At 43.5% G+C, this 27769-nt stretch overlaps 1 protein-coding gene across 10 annotated transcripts in view; it reads right to left on the bottom strand.

Moving 5' to 3' along the window:
• The window catches only part of MAST2 (microtubule associated serine/threonine kinase 2), a 187017-nt gene that overhangs the window by 79313 nt on the left and 79935 nt on the right, over positions 1-27769 (bottom strand). For 5 of the 10 annotated variants that reach the window (XM_042873336.1, XM_042873334.1, XM_042873335.1 and 2 more), the window contains 2 exons: positions 15163-15194; positions 6076-6282 (listed from right to left, as the gene is read on the bottom strand). In XM_042873336.1, coding sequence (XP_042729270.1) covers positions 6076-6282; positions 15163-15194 — 239 coding nt within the window. Of the gene's footprint in view, positions 1-6075; positions 6283-7119; positions 7153-8951; positions 9085-15162; positions 15195-27769 lie in introns of those variants that run through there. The other 5 variants (XM_042873337.1, XM_042873338.1, XM_042873342.1 and 2 more) reach the window with 3 other exon arrangements.

Below are 27769 nucleotides of genomic sequence, written 5' to 3'. Positions count from 1 at the left end.
ACAAAAAAAAACAAACACCTTCTGGACTTTTGATACAAACGTGGGCTTCTGTGCTACCCATAAAAATGAAACTAGAAATAAACCCAAGTAATATTTTCAGCTCTTCAAATACTGTTACACAACTACTGATCACACCCGTAAAGGAGCACCACCTGCTTGCCCACAGAAGGCACTTTCCGCAGAGCAAACATGACTTGCGAAACGACAAAGCGAAGTCCTTCCAGCAGCGGTCACTTACAGCAGCAGTACGCACACAGTGGACGGCGGCGTCCTGCGGCTGCCCTTACTCCTAAGCAGGAGGGAGAAGTTGCAGAAGCGACAGGTCCCGGTGCTGCGCTCCATGGCGGTGCCAGGAGGCTGCGCGCGGACCCAGGCTGCAGGCTGGGACACGTCCCCAGGGCAGCTCCTCCATGCCAAGGGTGCAGCTGCAACCAACTCCATTTTGTCCAAACTAATCGCGAGTTCTCTGCGAGCGAAATGCTGACACTTGTGACTTAAAGGAATGCTTCCACTAAACGTTTGTGGTGATTCACGTGGAAGATTGGGTGGTTTTCTAAAAGAACCCAAGTACTGCTTCCATAACTTCTTTCCCTTCCTTTTTTTAAAATGCAAACAAATCCCTGTTCCAACCCAGAGAGGTGGCTCTGCTCCGATGCCCTCCTGACCACGGGTCAGTGACATCCCTGCCCCACGGACAAGGCTCCAAAGCAAGGCAAGGGCAGGGCATGAAGGAACACGAAGCACATGGAGCTTTTTCACCACTGCAAAGATTATGGTTCGAAGATTTTATTTTAGGACATTAATAATTCATACTGACAGTGTAATGTAAACTAGGCTAGAAGATTGCACTCTCAAGTACCACATCAGGGATTGAATGACAGAAGAATAAACACTGGCCAAAGCAGCAAAATTTTAGGAGATATGGGGAGATGGGACTGCAGGAGAATCTGGCAGACAACGATAAACATATTTTAGATGAAAAAAAAAAACACCGATAGGAGAAGAGAGAGACTGAAAAAAGAATACAGAATCACAGACTCATTAAGGTTGGAACAGACTTCCAAGATCAGCCAGTCCAACCCCACCCCACCATGCCTGCTGACCACATTCCTCAGTGCCACATCTCCATGGTTCTGGAGCACCTCCAGGTGACCCTACCACCTCCCTGGGCAGCTGTGTCACTGCATCACTGCTCCTTCTGAGAAGAAATCCTGTGCAAACGCAAGCAGCTGTGTCATGCAATCACTGCTCCTGCCTGATTCAGGTCTGTTATATTGGCACTGGGTGCTGGGGATTAGTACTTCTCTGTTAGCACTGTGAGCCTGTTTGCACACTCGAAGGTTTCCAAGACAAAGCCAGAAGTAGTGCCTGGTCACCTCATAGCACAGTCACAAACAACAGGTACGAATCACTCAGCTTATCAGTGAAATTCACTCTAGCTCGCCAAGGCAGAGGGACGTGCTCCCCTCCCAGAGCTTCTGGCCTCACAGACCTGCAGCTGGTGCTTCCTCAGTGGTTGCAGAAGGCAGCCTGCAGCAAGGAATTCACACCTCCTGCTCCGAGCCTGGGCTTTAACGCTTCCACTGCTGCAGCCCCAGGGGGGACGTGGGGACTTCAGCATTTACAGTGCCTCTGCATGAAAAAATTATGCAGCCCAACATGGAAAAAATTGCATAATGCTGCCCCTGAGGATGGTAAGGTCAAGTGAGCACCTCCTGCATGGACACCCACAACACAACCCCCAGGGTGCAAGAGGAGAGAGCAACCGTGTGTGGTTAAATGACAGGGCAGAAAATGCACGGGTTTCACTGGGGCACTCACAGCCTGTATCTCAGACCCTACAGCTTTACCAAGTTGCTGATGCTGTTACCAACATCACCGTGCAGCGTGTGACAACCTGCCAGAATCACCAGTTTCCCAGTTCAGCTCTCGGCTGCACACTGGTGTAAGCCAACAAGGCTACGGAGCTACTGGCAAGGTACGTGAACTCCTTCAATACAAGGCACAAGACTCCCCAAAGTCGCCATCTCCTGCTTGTAGTCTCAGTCTCCATCTGCTACTTCCAAGAATAACAACTGGTACAAAAGAAAATACGTTTTAAAAGTTTATTTATTAAAAATAAACGAACTCTGGGAAACTCATTCATTAAAAGTGAGGTGTGCATTACAGTCCAGCTGCAAAAAGATGATAAACTCAGAATTCACCATTTCATATAAGGCATCATCACACAGCCACAGAGTTGTTCCATTACTTGTTACTGAGTTCTCATCTACACCGCTTCCTTACGCTGCTATGCAGTAAATGCTGACCCGTTATTTAGCACAGTTAGGAAAACAGAACCTGCACAAATCAAGCACTAATCCAGGAAGGTGTAACCTATTGCCAAACCAGAACAATTCCCAAATGTCATTGCAGCTGAACACAGCCCTTTTCATTAATGCTCAGACATTTGTCAAATAGGATACTAACTAAAACAAACGTACCAAGAAGCTGTATCAGTGACTTTAAACTAAGATGAAGTTTAAGTAGAGAAAAGAAACTTATCACCAATTCTTGACACACCTTGAGGTATTTCAAAACTAAAACGTTAAGAATCTCATCAAATTTGAATTCTGAAATGTTTTTCACCTTACCTAGAAAAACAGAACTTCTGTTTGCAGGTGCTGCCCTGTTGTTGTAAAGCGCATGCACTCCTCAAACCAACAGCTTCCTATCACTGTTGTAGAAATTGTTTTTCTAAGAAACTCTGTGACAATGAAATTACAGCGATGGGGGTCTTTAGTTACTCAACCCTCATCAAGAGGCACAGAGACATTTTAAAGAAGAGAGACATCCGGTCCCCAGGAGCCTCAGCAAGGTGGGTGCAGCTGAGCTGAGGGCTCGCTGTGCTACATGCGACCCTCAGACCCGGCTGTGTCCTCAGCCCTGTGACAGCCTACACAAGAAAGGCTTTACATCAAGGCAGGCTCAGAAATGAAGTGTTCTGGAGCAAAGTTAGGTTTCCTGTTTTGCTTCATGTGTTACAGCAAGGATATGAGATGGTGACCACATCTTGCATAGGCTACAAACAAAAATCTTTAAAACTATTCCTCAGAGTTATAAAAAATCAATAGCTATTATCAATAAACTTTAGAAAGGCTAAAATGCCTCAACAAAACATGATAAGGCTAAAATGTCTCAATGAAAAGAAGAGCAATCTCAACTATGTAGCTCTGTAAGAACATGTACCACAGTTGGCATGAGCTCACGAAGTCAAAATAGCCCAAGAAAGCGTCCCTGGAGTAATACAGTGGAATCCACCTCTTTCCTTGATAAAGGATAATGAAATTTCCACTGAGATTCCACCTCACCTGCAGAGCCAAGTAGCAGAACCAGGGCACCACAGCCCAACGAGGCCCTTTCTGGAAGTACTGAAAGTAACTTCTCTCTTGCTGAGGAATTTACAGGGTGCAGTGCTCCTCAGAACGGAGGGAAGCGCGTGCTGCTTGAGTCTCAAGGCTCCTCACCTCCAAGAACAATTAAATTCACTGCATCTTGAAAGCAACTCAGTATCAAGAACTGCAGTAAATCCACCTTTAGATTGAACTAAAAGGCTACTGTGAGTGCACAAAGACTCACCAACTCATAAAGAAGACAAGCTGAGAAACACGGTTATCTAGACTTCCTGGCTACCCCTAAATGAGCACAAGGCAGAATGCAAACACGAGGCCCACAGTTTCAGTTCAGTTTTGGACACCATTCCCTTTTCTTCCTAAAGACACATGATCTGAATTCCAACCCACGACTGCCTCAACAATAGCAGTCTTACTTCATCTACCATCTATTTATTTGTATTGTAATCATGCCACTTTCACATCCTTTACTCTTTAAAAGCTTTACATTATTTTCAGTTGTCCAAAGGCTATGCGTATCAAGTACTTCTGTTCTCAGCTCAATTGATTCTTCCTGAAGCCAGGAAGCCACTTCCATGCCAACTGACATGCTAAATGAACTAACAATTGTTCATTTGTCCACGTAGAAACATCAAAGGTGCCACACAAAGAGGGGAAAACTATACGGCTACTTGCAAATGCAATATGATGGTAAAAAATAAGAACATTTAACATGAAGCCATACACCTTTCAGTTACATTTTCCACTAGTTCCCAGTATTATTTGCACAGAGATGGAAATGAGCCACTGCCTGGCTAACCTGGGGGTGTTAAGCTGTGCAGATCAATGACAGCAATAACTTGCCAGGATGAACCTTTGCTCCAAGCAAGCAGCAATGGCTATCACAGGCACTGTAACCAAGTAAACAGAACTACAACAAACAAAGGCAGGATAAAGCTGGATCAAGAGCTGCACAGGTGAAAGCAACAAGGACAAAAATAAAAAGTTATTATAGAAGACCTAAGCTCTTACACAGAGCCATGTCTCTGTGAATCATCAACCACTCATCATTTAAAGAGCAGATGGCTGGAAGGTCCCCATATGTGAAAAATATTACCAACAAGAAGAGACCATAGTAACAGTGAAATATAACTTGATACTGTGATTTTTCTATGAATTATTCTTAATGATAACATTGATCCATGCCAGAAGCCTGAAGAGTTGAGCACTTGGAGGAAAAAGAGCAGTAAGCACCAAAAAGGCTTTAGGAATCAATAAATAATCATTATATATCCTCACAGAAGGAGCAGTTCTCGACCTATTTTAATAATCTAATTTAATTACTTATTACCAGACTGTTAATTAGCCTCAATTCTAAACAGCATTCAGCCACCTTTAAGCACCCTTACGAAGGAACTGCCAACAGCTTTTATGTAACAAGAATTCATTCCCAATCATATTGGTGACAATGACATTAAAACAATAAGAGAACTCTTCCATCACTGCTTCCAGAACAGCATGGAGAGCTGCTCCCATTCTGTAACAGCAGCAGGGTGGGCAGCCACCTCTCCTCATGGCAGTGCACAACGAGCCAAGAACAGACATGAACAACGTCTCTATCCTTTGCTGACAGCCCCACTTTCACCCAACAGATGCAATATACATTTCTCTCCATTAGAGGGACAGATGCTTAAAATAGCTGAACTTCACATTTTCTTGTTACTCCTCCCAGAGCCAGCCAGCAGGAGCATTCTCCCTCTGAAATAACAGGCTAGGTTTAGAGGCTATTGCATTACCACCTGATGAGCAGCTGAAATTTGACCAGCTACCTCCACAGCGCAGTATGTGAGCTTCAAAACCAGCTCTCTGCTGGCTCAAGTTTTAAGCAGGTACCACTTAGCTCCAATTTCATAATTGCACACACAAAGATCTCTAGATCATGTTAGCCTTTGTCTGGGGCAATCCCACTAGGTATCATTAGTAAGGGAGCCAGAAGTTTCCACGGGGGTCTTGCACGTCCTGTAACAGCACAGTATAGAGCAAGAGCTAATCCCGAATGTGAAACACGTCAGCCAAGCTCCCAAGCACCTCAATATAAACTGAATTGTTTCGGCCTTTTTTTTTTTCCCCCAGTTTACAAACTCCTTACCCATATTTAAGTTTACTGACACAGCAGGATTCATTTCACTCATTATCCTCTTCAGACATTGTACTGCAGATAGACCTCAGAGTGCTGACTTCTCATAGAAGCTAACAAAGATTTACAGTGAACAGAACAGAGTGCAGTAGGTTAGCACAGACCCACGTCTCCAGGCAGGGCTTCTTAAGGGCCACACTCCAGGCTGCTGCATTTTGAGGTTGCTTTTCTTGACATCAGTGATACCTGTGGGGGTTCCTCTGCTGTTTCACACAAGCTGAAGAGGCACATGTAAGGCAGCAAAAGGTACACTCAGGAAATTGCGTGCACACTCAGGCAGACAGGGCTCCATTCATTTTATCTTCTGGCCTTGAACTACAAATTAATTAAAAAATGTGTAGAAATGCAACGTAAACCTATACGCTACAAGGCTGAAAGCAAATTACACATCAACAGGCTCTGCCCTTCTGTTAGGTTTTATTTTCTCAAACAAAAAAGCTGTTAAGTTTGTAAGTGATTACAGCAACACCAAACGGTTAGAAATTCCTAGTTGATACCTCTCCTTACCTCCACTGAAATGGATGGCTGTAGCATGGGCTAGACGGATTGCTCTGGGCTTGTGAGTTCAGGTAAAATACAAGAGGAGAAGTGACAAGTGCACAGTCAGCACTAAATGGGAATTTAAGGTGCTGCAGACCTGGAGCAGATGTAGGAGAGAACGTGTGCTGATGAACATCACTTCCTCGGCAGTGGGAGTACAAAGGAGAGGAGATTCTGACAAGGTGCCACGGTAGAAAAGAAAATAAATCAGGGTCAATACCACATCTTCTGTTTATCACATCAATAAAAAGGAAGAGAAAAAATAAGACTTTCAAAACACATGTTCTATCTTCTATCTATCAGTATAATAAACTCAGTCAGCCAACTGTCATCCAAACCAAAATGTACTTGTCAGTCAATACATAGTATCTAATCCATATTATTTTCCACTACGAAGATCTTCTGATCTGGAATTACCCAAATCCTGGTTTTGAGTGATTCCCAGGTTTTCTGGATCACACACTGCTGTCCGCTCTGTTAACGTCAAATTTTAGCTGGGAAAAAATCAACCAAGATGGCAATGGCACCAGTGACAGACACGGGCCATTTGCAGCACAGCCTTTGTAGGCTGCAATCTGGGAGCCGTGGTTCTACAGCACAGCTATGGCAACGATAGAAACAGTCAACAGTGAAAACATGAATTACACAACCATTACCTTGAGGACGTTTAGCACTGACAATGTTTTAAAACAGCTAGTTAAGCCTGAGAGCAGCACTGCAAAATGAGTTTATTCTAACTGAGCACTGGAGAAACTGAGGCACAGAGAGGTTACGTGACTCGTTCACAGCACAGCCACAGCAGCATTAGGATTGCAGCTAAGAAGGCCGATCCCCAGCTCTGTGCCCAGTTCTGCAAACTGTACTGCAAACTGAACTATTACACCGTGCCCAGAGTTAGCAGCCAACAAGTATTCCTGTAAGCAGAGAGCACAGAACATTTCACTAAGTAGCTGCTTTTCAGGAAGCTGCAAACAGACTTCTGCATCAACATGAAAAAGCTTTAAGACCTACTTTATTGAACTACACACGATGAGATGTCCTTCACTGGAAATAAAGGAAAAGTTACCTTACAAATATTGATATTATAAAGAAATCCTGGTTAACCAAAAAAAGTATTGTGAAATACACTTAAATGATGAGAGCCTTCTGCCCAGATTCCCATAAAGTGACAAGATAACATGTTTTGAACTCTCAGTTATCTGAAAAAAGGCAACAATATACTGCATTTGTTCCTGTGTTGAATCCTTACACGGCGAACATATCGGCCGTAAGATCGGGACAGGATGGCTGTCACCTGGTGTTAGGGCAGTGTGGAATGGCCGCTCAGCTGGACCCCTCATGGGGGTAACTGACGATAATGAAACTAAGTGCTTTAGTCTGGGAAATTTATACAACTTGCTACCTTGCTTCTAACCTGTTTTCTTTCATAAGCAGCGATACAACCACTCTTAACTCTTCAGTGTAGGGAATCCAAATGGAACCTTCAGTTTAACCCAAAAATAAATCATCGCTGGTTGGAATATGTGGGGTTTTTTTTTGCACATAACTGTGTGTAACTACACACAATCAAGTAAAGTTACAAAAGAACTGTTATTAAACATTTAATATCTAAACAGTGGAATTCAGTGTTACGATTCACCTGTGCTCATTACTAGAAAAATGCAAGTTCTCTACTACCTCCTCCTCAAAACCATGCAATCCCTCCTGCACAAGGGAGCACAGCACACAGAGTACCAGCCACAGCTGCTCTCTGCTATCACTGTACGTTTGGCCTTTTCCTTTTTGAAATGTGGGCAGTGCTGGGCAGCGCTCAGTGTGCTCCAGCGTTAGAACAAACCGGTGCTGCCATATGGTTACAACTATCACTGAGGGATGAAGGAAGTTTCTATTTGCTGTCCTTAGACATATCGCCTAGCAAGAAGGAAATCTGGGACGTGCTCCAGCTTTTGTTGGGCATTCAGACATTCTCCATGAGAAGTCCTGGAGCCGAGCACGTTTGCTGTGAATGTTCAGTGCTTTTAACTCCCTACTGAATCCGAATAGTTGTTATCAGTCAGCAACCTTTAGGTACAGGCAAACTTCCCCAGGAGCAATCTCTGCTTAAACAGCTGGTGGGCTCTGCAGGCTGCAGACTGAGGTTAAGCCACCTCCTGCCCGCTCCTCCCATCCCTGGGCAGCTCCATTAGCCCTGCTGCTTACACACACAGCACTAAATAGATGACTTCCTTCCCATAACCCATGGGAATAATAACGTCGCTATCAATAAACTGCCACTCTCACCAGTAGATTTCAAAGTGCTTGTAAAGTATTGAAAAGCATTCATTTTAATTTGTAGAAATAGCACGTGACAATGTCAATTTTTTTTTTTAATAATAATTATTTTTTTTCCCTTCAAATTTCGAAGTTTTCATATGTCGCCTTAGTTTAAGAAGACAACAAAGGTAGCAAAAATTTCTCTAGATTAGAGCCCTGCGACAGCTTTCTTTGAAGTACTTATTAGGTTTGGAAGAGCGATCTAATTAGAAAGAGAGTTCCGAACATTTAGCTGCACTACATTAATCAACACCAGGTGCAAAACTTAAACACAGTGCACAATGTACATAAACACTTAAATACTGCTCTTTTTTTCTGGCTATACTTTGTGGTACATGGTATACAGAAATAAAATGCTCAAAGTGAATAAAATTCTCAAAGTGAAATTTTGCATATAGCGAAATAAGCAAGATGGATAAATTTTAGCAACAAAAAGCAACGTTTCTTAGCACAGAACACCCTGCCTTATCTTCTTCACCATCTCCACTTGAAATGTTTAAGTGCAACTCATTTCTCACAGCAGCCCTTACTGGATCCGCAGCGACGGGGCTCCCAGCCTCTGCTTCCTCCGCTTCATCGCGGTGCTCTGTGGTTCTGCCCCCAGCCAGAGGCTTCAAGGAGAAGAGCGCAGGGCACAAGCGCTCAGTGCGATCCCGAGTGCTGCGTGTGCCCCAGTGCCACAGAGACCTCAGGAGTTCAGTAGCAGTCCAGATTAGTCACATGGCTCACATCCAACATGTAATTATTAAAAAAAAAATCTTCTGTGAATCGATCGATCCAGAGAAAGGCAACAAAGCCCACTGGTTTACGACAGGAAGGCACAGGAGAGTCAGACACACGCCGACCTGAGCTGCTGGGCTGACAGCAGCAAGCCCAATTTGGTGCTCAGCAAATCACCAAACTTCTCCCGGACTGCATGGGGCAGCTCTCCCCAAATCACATGGCAGGCACGACGTGAAGGCACACTCCAAAGGGTGTTGGCACAAATCCCACATGCCAGCTTGCAGACTCACACCGCGATAGGAACAGAGTCCCCACGTGCACCCACAGCCTTTGCAGAGTCATCCGCGGTGCAAAGAGCAGCTGTTCTCTGCTGGCGAGCAAACATATGAACCTGTCCCATCAGAATCAACCCCCTTCAGCACGTGCACGACTCTGTACTCAAACAGTCCCCGTGCGGCTCTGTTCAGCTGCAGCTCCCATGGCTGCCAGCACTGACCCAGGAGCAGCAGGGCACAGGGATGTATGTCCTTCAGCAGGGCACAGTGCTCCCCTGCACCGCGCACGCCGGCACTCCGTGTGCAGATGGTGGCTGCTATCAGCTCTACAGCAGTGTCATGTACTGCGGAAAGCATCTATCTTCTAAAGTCAACTACTCCTAAAAAGCGTCCTCTGTAAGAAGTCAGCTTTCCAAATAAAATTTCCAAATATGTATCTTTGGTAGATTTTAAAGCGTTATGCCAATTTTCTTGAAACCCATATTTAGGCATAGGAAGCTGCTGCTGTCACAAGCTGTCATCAATCACAGCAGATTCCCAATTACAGCCCTTATCTGCAGGCAGTGGCAGGCACAGATCGAGCCCCTGCAGTCCAGTCCCATCAGGAACACAGACCACTAGCCCGGGGTGCCTGGAGTGCATCCCTTCTTGGGGGGGGGCTCTGCTTCTTTGACAAGAACAATGCTCCCAAACCACTCTTAAAGCCTCGGGTACAAGCAGCAGCATCCCACAGAACCCCGCAGGAAGGACTCGGCAGATCCCTCCCTCAGGGCCAGCCCCACGGACAGCTGAGAGCTCTGGGTTATTTTTGCAGCCCGTGCCCCATGCAGAAGGATGGAGCAGGCAGTGCATGCCGCCTCCCCAGCTACAAAAATATCACAGCAGGAAGCGCTCAGGAAGGCACCATCCCTTACGCTGCTTCCAGACCCAAGCCAGGGCACAAGCACAGCAGAACTTCTCACCCTTTCCCAGAACTGCTCCTTTCTCCTTTGGCTTCTCTGCATTGAGGCCCAGCACAGACCCCCAGCAGAAACACCCACCCTCCGAGATGGGCAGCAACCAAATGTCCTCCACTCCTCTGTAGATAAAGCACTTGGGCCGAACAGGATAAAGACATCAGGCAGCACTAAAGCTCACGTTTTTTATTCCTGCCATCAAATTTGTTATTTCCAAGGTCTAAGCATTACAGTTTAAAAAGAACAGAAGTAGAGGCCAATATAAACTGGCATCCGGAACATCCTCCCAAGAGATGCCTTGGTGTGTTTAAGTGTTATTTTGTCAAGAAGCCAGGGATAAGGTAAACTGTTATTTAATGAAATACCCTGCGAAGCTCCTAGGGCTGCAGAGGTTCATACCTTTGAGTGGGGGGAATATTCCCTTTAAAATACATTGAAAGGCATAAAGTCCACACTAAGAGCCTGGCACGTGTCTTTATCATAGATGGTTATCTTGCTCACCATATTTCATACAGACAGACATACAACTTCACGGTTCATACCATCTCCTGTCAGCACCTACCACCATCAAAACAGCAGTTGGTAATATCTCGATTATTCAAATCTTTTACTGTTGTCCCACCCCCCCCCCCTCCCCATATCTAACTGTAATTAATCTCACACAACAAGGCCAGCATTTCTGAAATCTTTACAGCCATCAAATTATGCTATTTTGGGGTGAAAAAAAACCCTGTTTTTACTGAATATACTCTGGATAATCATTATTTTTAATGTTTCTTATGTCTCCAGGCTCATTCTCCCCCAGACATGCACTATAAAGGTACGTTTGGTACAGATGTCTGACAGCAGGGAAGAACTACTACCAAAATTTGCATCTGAAATTAAAAGCTGGTGTTGCAAATTTAGTTTGCAGAGGAAATTACTCTTTTCAAATTTAGATACAATTTGGAAAAATGGTATTTTCTTTCTAATAAAACATTACCTTGAGACATTGCAAAGATTACAGCAATCCAAGCTGGTCAACTGCCCAAGAAAACATGGGGAGTTCAAACAAACTCACAAAGTTCATGAAAAACCTGAACATGTCAATAAAGTTTGTGTTATGAACAACTGCGTTCATTAATACTGAGACAGCAAACAGGAAACTGGTTGGTTGGTCCCAATGCACCTCCAGCCAGATCCAGTGACCGCTGGGCAGCCAAGGCAGCAATGTAAGCAACAGTGAACCCCCACAGCCACCACCCAGCACTGCGTCACACACACGGACACGAGCCTCTGTCCTTCCAGGCCTGGAGCATCCCTGGTGCACTGCAGATGCAGGTGCACATCCAGAGCACCTGGGAGCTGAAGGCAGCAGCACAAAAACAATCTCTAGCACTGAAAGGAGAGAACAGGGTAACGGCCCGCTTCCACTAATAAGAAGGAGATGAAAGTTTGGGTCTATCACTCGGCATTTGCTGTTTGATAGATATTAAAGACAATATTCATGAATGGTAATTATTTTTGTGAACAAAATACGAGAACAACATATCCAATACATTTATATGCATAATTTATTCAAGGAAAACTTTGAACTCTGATTATTGAGCCACACTAGAGACAGAATGCCACTACCCTTTCCTCTACTAATACTTGTGTTATTCAACCTCTTTACAACATACAACTCAGCTGAGTGAGATTTCTTTGAGTGTACTGAACTGAACCCTCCATAGGAGCACACAGACTTCAACCACAATGACAACAAAATGGTATCTCATTAATTGAGCCATTTATCTTAATGATGCCCTGCACACAACTCCCCCACCTGTTTCAGGTGCCTACTTACTCTCTGTTTAAGATTAGACTGCCAGACCTCCAAGGGCAAAGCCATTACGGTGAGCTTGTGTTCTCTTCTACTGACGTGGAAGAGCAGATAACAGACTTCCCACGCTCCATTCCACCACTCCTTTAGTTCAACTTCTATACAAGACCTTCTTTAGGCAGCAAAATTGCTCATGCTCTCAGTACTGAGACACATAACTCCACTTCTTTTCCTCAGCACAAGGAAGGGAAGCAACAATTATTCATGCCTACAATCAGTTCCTGCATAAAAATAGAGTCAATAACGCAGACAAAGGCAAATATGAAGCAACGAGTCAGATAAAGACTAAGAAGTGTTGTCAGAGAGGGCTCTCCCTTCTCCATTCAACAATGACAAGTAATCTATTTCAGTCTAAAACCTTTCTAACTTAACAGTCAACCAACACAATGACCTAGCAAGCACAAACTGGAGCGCAGGAGGCTCTGTCTGAACACGAGGAAGCACTTCTCTGCACAGGCTGCCCAGAGAGGTTGTTGAATCTCCATCTTGGGAGACCTCCAGAAGCCATCTGGCCATGGGCCTGGGCACGCTGCTGTAGGTACTGCTGCTGGAGCAGGGGTTGGGCCATGTGATCCTGGAGATGCCTTCTCACCTCAGCCATTCTGTGAATAATCAAGTCTTCCTTTTACCTCTGGCTTGCTGGCAAATAATAACTAGCTGCCACGATGCTGTTGTTTTACAGCAGTTAATGCACCCCAGCCTCCTGACCAGCAGAGAAAATGCTGAGTGGCTATATATTTCTGTATAACACAGTTGACCCTGAACTGTGACAAAGGCTGGAGTCTGTACAGAAAATGGATGCACCTCTTGAGGATTCCTGGCTCCGAGCCAGAGGCTTCATCCATCTGTCAATTCCTGCTTCCCTCCTGCCAGCAAACAAAAGTCAGTGAACGACAGCCAGTGACTCAGGGCCTCACTACATCCATAACCACCCCTACTCCTCAGCCACAGTACAGTGCCTTTGCAGAATGCATTGATTTTTGCGTATTGTGTTCGCTGGTAAGTTGATGCAGGTGGAAGAAAAGCCTCCAGAAGAACTGAGATATATACTGCCTACAGTATATATCTCAGTGCACATTCTTAGGGCACTCCTTTTGACAGAATAAGTAAATTTATAAATATAACATAAATACTATATATATACACATACATTATTATTATTGCTGTTCTTGATAAAAACTTCTCTAATTCCTGATTTAAAGACTAACAGTGGATTATTATTTTTTTTAATTTTACATCAAGTAAGCACTCTGATATTGGGATATCCAAATCAGATGCCTCAGCTCCATAGTACCTTCTTCAGTGATCCCATATACTTATCAGTATGGCATCAACATAAACATACATAAGCCATAATGCACCACTGAGTTCTTAAGCACTTACACTTCTCAAGGAAAGAAAAGTCATTTGGTAGAACTGACAACAGAATCTGTAATTCCAGAAAATACAAGTAATCAACTACGTAACAAATGCAACTAATTGAACACATTTCAATTCCTCCCAGGCTTTAGTCTCACCAGTAGCTGCGAGTTTTTGCTTTAAATTTATTACCTGGGTTGTCTTGACATAGATTGCTATGATGGCAGAAAACTAACATCAAGTAATAAAAACTGAAGGTGTTAAATCAGTGTAGAAATAAAACAGTCATTGTTTAGTCACAATCAAATAAAACATTACACACTTGAAGGATTTCATTTCTATCTCAAGTATTCCAAATGGAAATGTATGAATAGTTCTGTGCCATGCCCATCACCGTGCTTGAAGGAAGGGAAAATCTCTGGCATCCTCAATTGCAAACTCACAGTTTTTGCTACAAAAATAATGTTGTGTTAAACAAACAAACACAAACCCTACTGGTAATTCTCTGTTCCACCAAATGTTCAAAGAACCTTCACTATCTCCAACTTACCAGCACCACCATTCCTACACATCCAACAAATGTAGTGAAACTTGCCTTCAAGGAATGCTGGCAAAAAAATACAAATACTAACAGTTTCACATTCTTATTTTCATGACTCATTGAGCAGTTGACTGCTGTCATGTGAACTAAATAAAAAGTTTTGATCATATCCCATTTAAAAAAAGCCTTTTGTTTCACTGCATTGCTCAGGACTGAATCAGTGGCACCACACAGCATTTTCTCCTCTTATACAAAGGAGAGAGCTTGCATTAAGTGGTTCAAAGTTATTTCTCAGTAAACCCCGAGGAAGAAAGGTTATGTGCTTTTGTGAGCTTCATGTCTGTGGCATGGGAAGCCATTTCAAATCACAGCGCAACAGCAGCCAGTTCACATGCTTTCCCTTTCATACAATGCAATCAACAGTGCCATCTCTTGCACAGTAAATCTGTAAGCATAGCAGAAGCTTAATTCTCTTACTGTAACTGTTAATTCACTACGATTTTTTAAACACCACAATACTAGAAGTCTGTTACTTATTTAAACTTCATTTTAGAAGCCTGCTTATTCCAACATCTGCTGCTTGGTTGGAATGTCTCTGACACAGAATGCTCTGCATGCACCTGACTGCACGGCCCAGGATCTGTGCACAGAGATTTCTGCCAGCACAGACTGAAGAGCAGTCATCAGAGCAGTCCAAAGCACATCAATAACCAGAGATGGCAGCCGAATTGTTCTGGGGATGTCACAGCAAGTAACACTCAACACCGCCGCTCCTTCCATGGCAGGATCAGCTGCAGCTGACCATTAGCAGCAAGCCTATGCTACTGCTAACTATCCTACTACACGTAAGGAAATGAATAGAAGTTTAACCTCAGAGAAATGCAAGCTGGCTGCTTCCAAGTGCCTGACAGATTCTTGAAAACACTGACAGAGAAAACAGGACAGCCTATTTATATGGCTTCCACAACTGAATGCTATACACGTTCAAATCAAACCACATAATGAATAAAGAACAGTTCTACTTACAAGCTTCCTCTTCGGGGGAGGCTGAGCTCCTTCTGGAAAACAAACAGAATTAAAAAGCAGAGTTAATTTCACTTGTTTCTGTATTCCTCCCTTATTTCTCAGCAGCAGCAGAGCAGCCTCTAAGGGCTGGGGCCGCCAGGTGGCAGCAGCCAGCCGAGCTCAGGGGAGAGCTGCAGCTGCTGGAGCTAACAAGTGAAAGCACAAATACATTTATTATTTTCAAGTATGAATTCTCTAAAGTTTGGAATTTCATTACTGTTTCACAGCACTGAGCAGATTTCATGTACGAATTCTCGCAGACCTGACAGCTCCCAGCATCGAGGAATAAATTCCTGCCATCAGACAAACTTGTCAAGATCTAATCAAAACATTTCAAGTGTAAGATAATAAATCGTGAGCATCTATAACAGGTTGTATGTTTTATATTCTGGAAAGGTATTTCGTCTGCTCTCATTTATTTGGAAGAATTAAAAGCTTCCAACTGTGAAGTCTGCATATCAATGAGTGCTCTTTGCCAATGCAAGTAGGTAAGTAGGTAGGGTGTAATTATCATATACCTCGCACTGTTCCACGTTTGTGTGCAATGTATATGCATATATACACACACACATACACTGGCACAGGCTGCCCAGAGAAGCGGTGGATGCCCCATCCCTGGAGACACCCAGGGTCAAGTTGGACTGGGCTCCGAGCACCTGATGGAGCTGTGGGTGTCCCAGTTCATTGCAGGGGAGTTGGACTGGATGAGACTCAAGGCTCCCTGCCAACCCAAATGATTCTATGATTGTATGTGTAATGCATCTCTTGCACCACGTGAGCGATTTATGTACAACCAATTAACCCACTGTACAGCAGACCCAACAGAACAAAGGTGCCTCCTCCACCTAAATGATGATCTACTTCTCCCAAAACAATCCATCCCAGAACTGGCCCACACAGACATATGAAGCACCGACATGTCATGGCACTGGCTGGAAAAGGAAAGCAGTGGTCCTTAGATCTCTTCTATCTTCTCTTTTTTGAGATGTGAGGCACACACGTTGCTTTGCTCCAGGCACGAGGGCTGCAGAAGAGCTCTAACACTTCCTGTCATTGAGATTCTGCCATAAACTACTGCAGGAATCATGATCCAGCAATAGCAGCAGCCAAACCTCTTCCTTTCCTCTGCTGGACACTTGTTTTACTCACATGATGAAAGCCTTAATGCTTCCTACACTATTAGCTATTTCAGGATCAAACACACCCAAGGTTAAAAGAAGGATTTGAGCATTGTTCATGAAATCATCTTTCGAAATCTGTCATCAACTGAGTTTCCAAATAAAGAAGGAAACATACAAGCAGATAACATCTCAATGCAGCTGAACTGCTGCCCTGTCCATGCAGTGATCCTTTTCAGCCCTGACAAGCATCGCGTGGCTGTGGGATCAATAGGCTTCCAGTTAACTCAGCAGTGCTATGGCCACTGGAGATAGCAGCAAGCAGCAGAACCAGGAGCTCTGCCTCTTTGGCGTCACCTAAAGAAGTTCCATCTCAGAGAAAAAGGCAACACGCAATGGCTGCGGATGGAAGCAAGGAGGGAGCAGGCAGCAGGCAGAACTGATGCCCATCTCAGGACACTCCCATTGAAAGCTGCAGAGCCCCAAGGGACACGGTGCCAGCAAACACCTGAGTGGGGATGTGATCACAGGGCAGACGCTCAGCTGGAGTTCATGCTGGCTTAGGAGTTGTGTGCGCAGTGGGACCCATTAAGAGCGGGTCCTACAAATGATAGGATAATTTCAAACACGCAGCAGCACTACAAAAATGCTGATTAAATGACTGAAACATAACTGAGAAGTCCAACAGCATTTCGCAAATACCCTCTGAAAGTGAAAACTGCTCAGAATCAGTTTTATTGTGCAGATTAAATGTTTCAGATACTAAAAGATGAGGGAGGTGTGATTTGACTGGCGCTCACCCACTCCACAGCTGAGCATGCCATTACACATCCACCCAGCCTTTCAAAATAAATCACATTTAAAGAGCTAGCATAACTCCTAGAAGAGTGCTCAGCTGCAACTGCTTGGTCTGAAGCACTATTTACAGGGTGCAGCTGTAACCCTTCATGCAGAAGTGCTATGTTCACATTGACCACCTTTCCAACGAGGACAAGCTGTGAATGCTCGGGATTTCGGATGGCCTCACCCAAAGGCACACCTGTCATCCCAGCACTTCTGCTGCCCCTACCTGCAGACACCTCCATCATCCCACAGCCATCCTCCCTGCTATCTGCTCTGTAGGGTAACAGCAAACCTCACACAGAGGCTTACGTCTTATGTTTGATTTACACTAAACATTGCATACTTTAAATGACTGCTGCACATTATTCACCAGGAAATTCTGGAAGTGGAAACAATGAACCTCTTTCACAGATCCTACGTCAGAAAAAAATAAGAAGCAAATTAAACCCTGCACAACCCCACACAAATGGCAGCAACAGACTGCTCTGAAAGTTAATCTTTTGTATCAGATCCATGTTTCAAGGCACAGTTATTAAACATGCAGCCTGTGCTCCACATGACAAAAGCAGCAGCAGGTTTGCAGACAAGAAGCGAAAAATGAATTTTGGGAAAGAACTACAGCACCATAGCACTTATCAAAGCTGGTTCTGAGCCCTTTCTTCAAAGCAGTACCTTAAATTTGTTTCCCTCTATCTTATCATCTCAAATAATGCAGATATAAAATCATGCTCTAATAACACACTACAGTTCTGATCTCACAACACAACAGATCCTCACCAGCCCCATCATTGTTCATGAAGTCAAAACAGAAAACATTATATATGGTCATTATAATTTTTGGTTTCTATAGTACATGGTTTTCTACGTACATACTGAAAACATATTCTATAGTGACCCCTCGTACACAAAAATTGCCATAAAACATAATTGTTTCACAGAACAGAAAGAGTGCTATCTTCCGTATGCACATACGCACGCTAAATGGAATGGAAATAAAGTCTATTTGTTCACTGACCTACGCGACAACCCACATCCTTTAAACTGATACGTGATGTTCTAGAAGTGTGGAGAGAACAGGAGCCCATCGCTCACAATTGTCACTTGATCTCAACCCCGTAATTTGCCCTTCAATGTGGAGCTGCACATATGGCACAGACCCACAGGCAAAGTTGGATGCTGGAGCCGCACTGATGGCAGTTTAAATGCAGCCCTTTCAGACTGAAGGGAGAACCACAGCTGCCTTCAGGATGCCTCACACCTTTGCCAGAGCAGCCAGTGTGATTCCTGAGGTTGCCTGTGACCTTGGCTTCCTGCATGGCAGCTCTCTATCATACCAGTTGGGACAATGGACAAATATTTTTACAGCTATACCAGTAAATACATTCCAGTTAATAAGTTAATATTTCACAGATGATGAAACTCCACTGGCGCTCATTGACCTAGTACCGTGCACTTGTGTTTTAATTCTTTTCCTTTGCTGACTACGTTTGCCTTAGGGTATCCACCGACCAGCAGGGGATTAATTAAATCTCTTTCTATACATAACCATTTGCATTACAGAAATGATATAACGAGGGTTAGAATCTCCAGTTCTGATGGAAAATACAACCTGGCCAGGCAAGGACAAACTGTAATCCATCCATCAGATTAACGGGAAAGAATTTTTCATGGTGATTAAGAAAAAAAACACCCACACCACACTAAGCTCCTCTTTTTCTATCAGAATCTATCAAGAAAAATAATTTCCTTCTTCTCATCATATCACTGCAAATGGTTATTAAAACAATACTTCTCAATTTCTCTCTCAGGTAATGATTACATCTGAAATTGTTTGCCAAACTCATCAGCAAAGAATTTTAAACAGCAACACAAACCATTTATTAGCTGTACTGAATGCCAGATTAGCCTATGGAATATACTGCAGATGCTGTTTTATATCATATACTGCCTTTTTAGAAATTAAATTCAGAATCATATGGTTACATCATCTGCTTAACTACAGTGATGCTTAAAATTCAGAAAACAAATACCCAAATCTTTCTGCTGTCATTCAAAACACAGGGAGGACACCGAGCTTCACTCCCAGACCTTACTGAGCCCCGTACCGAATTTATACCTGCAATCAATCGCACGCATCCTGAACTGCCAAACCCAGAGGTGCTCCTGTTCCCCAAAGCACCCTCCTCAGCACTCTCACCTTTGTGGCTGCGGGTGTCAGGTCCTTCAGGACCACATGCATGGCACTACGATGGTCTGCAGTACACCTGTTCAGCTGGTGCTATCCTAAATAACCCTACACACCCAAAGCAAACAAAACACATTCTTTGGATTAGTTCCCTGCCTCAGCAGAAGTTGCCTGCCTGTAGAAACATCATTTGCAAAGTGCACTAACGCATAAAAGCAACGGTGGGGAAAAAAGAAAAAAAAAAGACAGCTGTTGGGCTGACAGATGACCCCATTTCTCTAAATAAACAGTTTATATCAGTCCTGAAACCAGTGGGTCAAGAATCAGCCAATGATGCATTTAATGTTTCTAGCATCCTCTGGCCTTTTTGTACTCTTCTGCAAAAAAAAAAAAAAAAGCCTTGGGTTTATTTCAAATAATGGCAAAGAAGAAAATAAAGCCAAAAGCCCTTTCAACTTTCAACAAAATTCTCAATCACACCCAATTATTTCCTTGTCCCCCCCGAGCCCTTCTGCATGAGCAACACAAAGTTCCCCCTTTGTAGCAAAGTGAAGGATCTGGGCCACATCTGCACATTAACCTCTCAACAATATATGGCTCTGCAAGTTGCCCACTAACCTTTTGTACCACTTAACCTCTGGGCCAGTCATAGGACTAAGGCTACTGGTGACTTGACCTAAAGTAATTACAGAATACATCTCAAAACCTATGAGAATTTCCACTTTTCACATAATATTCTGAGTAGGCTCCACTTCCATAAATGCGCATATCATATAGATAGCTAGACTTTAAAAGTATATATATATGTATGTTCCTATGTGTACATACAGACAGATAAATATTGTTTTCTTTTTTATATAAGCTGGAGTCAGATCTCCATGTTCTGAATACCACATCACATTTTGAAGCCCACAGTACAACACGATGCAGCACACCATGGGCCCAACCAAACCCATCCATGTCAACAGATGCAATTGAAGTCACACATCATAGCTTGAGCAGACAGATGACAACACGAACAGCGTATGCAAACCACATTTCCAAGTGGGTGAGCAGAGAGCTGCCCAAGCCCGGGCCCACAGCAGCTGCAGCTGAGCTGTGGGTCTGCATGGGCGCTCGCAGCCAAGGCTCACTAACAGCATGGTGAATGACTTGCAATTCTCCAAGTCTCATTTCCTCCGCAGCGTTCATTCCTATCTCTTATTCGGCACTGAGAGCCCAGGGTCAGTCTAATTCCATGCTATCGGTAAAGCAGCAGTCTTTCATTCACGGTAAAGAAAATAGCTACCTTCATATTTGATCCCAGGCTTTTCAACTGAGGTTAAACAGTGAATGGTTTCTGAAAATTAAAGCCAACCCCTGAGAACCCCAGTCACATTAAGAAGAGCAGGTACAGTAACTCAGCTGTTCAATCCTGGATGTCAGCAAACTAATTTGCCATCAGCTTGATTGTCTTCCCCAAGGCTAAAAAAAAAAAAAAGAGCAATTGTATAGCAGCAGCTCTCTTCAGATACATTTGCCAAACTTACTTTTAATACATAGCACATAAAAGATTGCAGATATAACTTCGTTTGAAGATTACAACTTACACATTGCAGCCCCAAGAGTTGTAGATGTGGCGCAGAAGCACAGAACAAGCAGCAGAAAAGACTTGCTCTCATAACAGTCGATATATAAAACACAATAGCAATAGCTTCAGCAGGCTGTCAGATAACTGACTCCCAAAACAAAGTAGCTGTCCAAATGTATGGACCAACTACACACAAGCTGAGATGCATGGTAGACTTCTGCCTTTTATTTAGGCAGGCTATAGCTTAAAATCTGAGAACTAACATACTTAACCAACTCCAAATCTTTATTACATACATTATATTTCTGCACAGATTAGCCTGCGGGAGAGGAACACTGGAATGAATAACGTGCACAGCTTAGACAGCTCATTAATCTTTCTCATTACCTAATTCTAGCTTTACAAGGCCACAAAGCAGATCACTGATCCAGGCTGTGTGCAGAGCAGGCTGCCAGCTCTAACTGCCACCCAAATAACAGGAGCAGCATTCACAATGCTCACTCATTCTGCCAGGCCACGCCAGCCTGAGAAATTTAAGTCAGAAGACTTAAGTCAGAAGGTCATGCTGTGCAAAAGTTTGGAAGATGCAGAAAGGAGCGTCATCTCAGAGACATACAGGAGCACACTATTGTTAGACACTGCTCTGTAAACTATCCTGTCTTGACTTGCACCAAAAATTCCTTCAAGACTGGGCATGCAGTGACCCCAAGGAAACGGTCACAGCTGCTAAGGATGCCAAGAGCATTACAAATAAACAAACCCCGTTTTATTCCCTCTCCCATTGGCTCGTACTAATATTAATCTATGATTAAGTCGGTTGTCATTTCTACAACACACGCATCTACTCCTTAAAAAGCTGTTTCCAAACGAATTGACAGTCGGCCTCAGTACTACCTGACCACTTGTTTTATTTACAGAAATCATCAAGTATCTTCTGTTCAATTTGTAACTGAGTACTCAAGCCCAGCACTCACGTGGCTTACCTTGCACAGAAGTTCTATAAAACAGTGGGTATCTCATGTGAAAACTTCTGGGGCTGCTCACCAGCTCACATCCATTCAGTGCATTGGTGATGCAAGCGTGAGCAAGGATCAGTGGTTACAAAGACAACTGCACTGAAATTTGTAGTTTGAGAGAACTCTGATAGTGAAGATGGACCCAGAAAGGTTCACCGTCAGCTCAACATTAACACCATCATAAGGCATCTCATGACATCCAGAAGGGTCCTGGTTGTTGTCAGCTTTGCCTCTCACCAAGGCCTCAGTCATGCGCTATTTGGGAAGCAGACAGGCAGGAATGAAGTCAGTTGTGGCCTTTTTCCCTCCACATTAAACTGAGACATTTGACACAGAACCACAGAACATTCTGAGTTGGAAGCGACCCCCAGGGATCACCGAGTCCAACTCCGGGCTCTGCACAGCACCACCCACACCCCAACCCCACAGCTGAGCTCCTTGAGCTCCAGCCGATTGGGGCCATGCCGCTGCCCCAGGGATCTTTGCAGCCACGTATTTCTCAAATAATTTAGGCACCAAGAACAGCTGCATCAGACCTCTGAGCAGCCCCTGAAATAAAACCAAGTTTGTTAATATCAGATCTCTGGGAAAAAGCCCCATGGCAGAGGAACAGCACTGCTCCTCAAACAGCCCCCACACTGCAGGCGTCCCCCACCCTGCCCAAAAGCTGCACCACGTCCCTTCCACATAGATCACATGAGAACACTCTCAGAAATTGAAAGCATAAGCAATCAATTTTAAAGATATTTAGTCATTAGCCCTAAAAGGGATTCCAAGCATATAAAGCTCCCTTGCCTTCATCCCGTTTATGACTGATAGCATCTGTAACCTCACGAGGCATCCATTAAGTTCAGTAGTTAATTACATCTGCACTGAACGGACGTTATTTAGAGAATAAGCAGATGTAATTTCTCATTGCTTTGCTAATCTGCACGAGGCACTCCAGCTCACCCCTCTCCAATCTCTGCTTCTCAGCAGCCGCAGGGCAGCGGGGACAGGAGGAAGGTGGTTGGTTTTGCAAAGGATTACAGACAGTTCTGTGCTTTATGAGGACCTCCATGTGCTGGGCACCGTATGAAAGTCTGGAACAAGCAGGTACCCACCAGCACTTGTATCTCTGTGAGCAACCAGCAGAACTCTTAACTTCTTTCTGTCCTCATTAGTGAATGGTGCAATACTGTTCACGTGCACCAGGCTTCAAATCGTAGCCAAGCTGAAACCTAAATCCTCCATACAAGTAAAGGAAGAAAGGGCTTTACTGCTTCATTCCCAGATAATATTTACAGCAAAAGCAAAGAGCTACAGAAAGTCTGTAGTCATGTTACGAGCACAGGGAGAGACTGATCCCCTGGAAATACAAGGTGCGACTCACCCAAGTTATGCACTAAGTATTTCTACAGCTACCTGCTTAGAATTCACTCTAGAAAATAGTAAAGCAAACATTAAAGTGAAGCAAGATCTCCCACCAGCTCTTACACGTATACTCTTAAAGAGATGCTTTATTTGCTTTGAAATACCTAGATGATCATAACAATTAGAAATACCTGGCAATTAAATGTTTTCCTTGGTTTTGATCACGTAGAAGAACTGTAACAACACCAACCCCATCCTTACTATAGAATGACAGTCTTGGGCTACCTTCATCTCATGGGAACACTGCTCCCTGCCATGTTCACATGGGACAAGAAGGTGGAAAATAGAATGCAAAACTGCAAAGCAGTGCTAGGCCAAACCCAAGATTAACGTACAGATCAAACTGAGCGTGGTGACAGGTTTATACCGATGTACACAGGACAATTTTGGGCTCGGAGGGGGCAGAGCCTATCTTGGGAAAGCAACATCTATTGCTTTCGAAATGAAAGTCTGCAGGGCTGGGAATTGCAGGCACGGCCTGACCTCATCCCTGGGCGTATTTTTAATCAGCCGCAGCCATGCTGTTTTTCAGGTATATTATAAACTGTGCAAACGTCAAGTGAATTAAGGTTTTTCAGCTCTCTGTGATTTCTCATATGAAGAAGCACGGGATCTTTCACAGATTTATTTCTGAACAACCTCACATTTAATACAGTTGGATAATTCAGACTTCCTTGGTGCCAAGAGATCTGTTTCAGAGCAAAGGAAAATTCATCCCCAATTACAGAACAAGTAAAATGCAGACGCGCTCTCAAAGCAGATTTGAGAAACTGCAGACTGTGCCTAATGACTTTAGTTCTGATGGGTGATTAGTGTGCTCTGTAATGGACTGACAGAAACAGCTGATTCTATTACAAGGACATGTTCTGGCCAGAATTTTCTCTCTGTTGCACTTAAATTATAAATATGTACTCTCTTGAAAATATATGGAGACAAAAGATAGGAATCGATCTCTAAAACTTCTGCCTTCTGTCTTCTATAATACTTCAAATTAGAACAAACAATGACTTCATCATTGGGAAAAGACTTTCAAGCATTCAGAACTGTCTGCACAGCCATTATTCCTCCATACTACAAAGCATTCAGGTCTCTTCATCCTCCACACCTTCCGGCCCTCAGGAAGGAACTGCGAGGTTTGGGCTCATCCAGGTGTTGGCTTCAAAGGCATATTTTAAGGAATATTCCACTTTGTACCTACAGAAGAAATTTACAAGATGTGCACATTCATCAGAATTTGCCATTCAACAACTCTTCTCTATGAGCAGGGTTTAGAAAGGGGCTATTGCTGGAGCTGACAGATCACACAGCAGCGCGCTCATCAGTGTCTTTGTTCATAGTTGGAGGTTCAATTCCAAACATGCTCACAGCACTCAGCTCACGTTGGCTCCTGGGTAACCAGCACAGTGGCTTCATTTCAAAAGTCGTTAACACACTGTTTTCAACTGAATGTCTTCAAGTACTTTGAAGGCACTGGAATGCCAGAACTGAAGCCCATACCCATCTCACACAGCCTACAAAAAGCCAAAGGTGGAAAAAGTAGCACATAAACCTCAATATAGGCAAAACAAAGTACCAGAATGGTGCAATCACAAATAAATAAAAACAAAACGCATGCTATATATCTCTAGGCAAAGTTGCTCACAGCTGTTTCTTCAACAGTTTTGTTGCAATTTTCATCTGCCCATCCCACTCTAACAATCAGCCCCATCCAGAAGCATTTCTCAGAGCAGAAGTGAGTTTTGATGTGCTTACCAGGAGTGTCAGAGGATTTTTTTTTTCATATGAAAAGCATTTGTAGCTGTTAAAACTCTTGATTGTCAAGGTAACTGTTAATAAAATAAGAATACTCACTGAAGTATCAGTATTTTTGTTTGAGAGGGACTGGACTATGAAGAAAAAGCCGAAATGCCCTTTTAGTTTAGTGACCATCTGTGAAGAAATAACCCGAGTAACTTACAAAGAAAGCCTTTCCAAGAGCAACCTTCCCCGTGGTGTGCCGTAACACACTGTCTTCTCCATCAAGAAAAACCTTGGTTTATTTTGTTTCAGTGTTTAACTCCTCAATCCACGCTCAGACATGAATGCGTTCTCTCAGCCGCTGTGGCCGATCCTGTAAAACCATTCACTGCCTACAAAAGCACACCTGGATTCAACTCAGCCATTTACTTCTAGATTTAGCACTGTGTTCACCAATGTGTTTCATTTCTATAAACAGTTTAGATACAGTAGTTTCCCCATACTCTGACTGCAACAGGTTCAAAGCTCTTGGAATGTTTTCCCTGTGTAATTTCTCACAAAATAAAGGCTCAGCAAAGAAAAGCAAGGAGGATGATTCCCATTTAATCTCCTTCTTCAGGATAAAACATTTCTCCAAATCCAGCTCAGTATTTTGAGCATGTCAGTTTATTCATTGAATGGTACACCCTCCACCAAAAAATTTCTGGCTTTAAGGTTTATTTCTAACGTGGATCTGGTATTTGCTGAATTCAAAATTCTGATAGCAGAAAGCAAGACCACAGTCTAACCCAGAAATTACGGATGGTTGGCAGTAGGAAGATTTAAGCATCATCTATAATAGCCCCAAAATAATCCTAGTGTTGTTTCTGGGGTTATTGCAGATTTACATACATGGTAAGCAGCATTCTTGACTTAACATCTTAAAGAGTCTTTTCTCTTATGTGACAAAAAAAACACAGGTTACAAGTAACACATTTACAAAGATGCTTTTCCACTTCTATCAGTTCTCCACCATCTTCTTAAGTAACAAATCAGACTTTTTTCTGCCCATCATTTATTTTCATCATCGTTTTCAACTGTTCTAAAAAACATCAGCTGGATGTTTAGGAGAAAAACTGAGATGGCTCCCAGGAATGGGACCTAACAGAGGTCTGGCAAAAAAAATACATATCCTCAGAGGGAAAACCACCATCTTCTCTGGTGTAGCTCTGCACCACAGGGCTCATCTCCTAGTGAAAATGCCCTGCTGGAAATATTTCAGCAGGAGGTAAAGCAACCAGAAATCATAATCTCTCTCTCTGCTGAGGCTGCCAGAATCCAGCCAGTGTTTGTGCCTACTCTGCCTGCACTGCAATTACAGCTTGCTTAAAAACTAACAGGCATCAAAGATGAGTACAATATTATTTTAATTTTCCCAGTAACTCTAACAGAGTACTTATAAGCCTCTTTCTACCCAAGTTTAACCATAAATGCAGATGTACGCAGCATTTCAATGCACGCTGATTCTACAAAGCAGAATGTGTACTGCAAAACAAACTACGAAGCATCATTTGCAAAACATCTAACAAACAGTGCTAAGTCTTACTTTTAAGACTAAATACTTTGAGTCTTGTTAATTTTTATTATATTGAATAGCATTCCACTGCCTATTCAGTTTTAAAGAGATAATGTACAGGACATAAAACTAATGAAGCAAACGACTGACAAAAATAAAGTAATATTTCCAAACATTCGTACCAGGGGAGGTTCACACTGGATCTCAAGAACTTCTTCAGAGGATATGGTCAGGCACTGACATAGGCTGCCGCGGGGGTGGGGGAGTCCTTGCAGGCCTTTCAGAAATGTGTGAAGAAGGCACTGAGGACACGGGTTAGCGATGGGACTTGGTCAGCCAGGCTGATGGTTAGACGGGATGATCTTGAAGGGGCCTTTTCCACCATGGATGATTCTAGGAGTAAGATTAACCTCTTCCTGGCCCATTCCGCTCTCATTGAGCAAATCAGAAATAAGCAACATCTATTCAAATCCTCACTTTTGGTTCTCTTGTTCACTGTACGAATTATACAATTACTCCAACTCTTCTATTCCTGAGCAGGCTAAGCATTCTCAGCATCCCTCATGCTCACACAGAAAGCTGGGTAACGCTTTCAGTGTGCAACATATGGCACATTAAGGACCAAAAGAAAAAAAAAAAAAGCAGATCAGAGATAAATAATCGATTTTATTATAGCAAAATGCTAGATGAGACTTCAGTGTTTACTGTTAAGTCCAGCACGCAGTACATTAGTATATACTGCACAAGAGCAAACATCTCAAAAATGTGAGGAATTCATTAGGTGAGGAGTCAACACAATGCCAGAACTGATATACACACCTCTAACTGCTCGTACTCCACAACAAAGCCAAACTAACACAAATTTTAAACATAAAAGAATCACAGAATGGTCTGGGCTGGAAGGGACCTCAAGGATCATGAATCTCCAACACCCCCCACCACATGCAGGGCCACCAACCTCCGTATCTAATACTAGACCAGGCTGCCCAGGGCCCCATCCAACCTGGCCTTAATACCTCCAGGGATGGACGGGGCATCCACAGCCTCTCTGGGCAGCTGTTCCAGCACCTCACCACTCTCACAGTAAAGAACTTCCCCCTGACTCCAACCTAAATCTTCCCTCCTTCCACT

Source organism: Lagopus leucura, unplaced genomic scaffold, assembly GCF_019238085.1.
Source record: "Lagopus leucura isolate 7727_CA_CO unplaced genomic scaffold, USGS_WTPT01 Super-Scaffold_100009, whole genome shotgun sequence".
NCBI classification, from domain to species: domain Eukaryota; kingdom Metazoa; phylum Chordata; class Aves; order Galliformes; family Phasianidae; genus Lagopus; species Lagopus leucura.
Note: the sequence above shows the minus strand (reverse complement) of the source record. Positions and strands in the feature narration are given on the sequence as shown.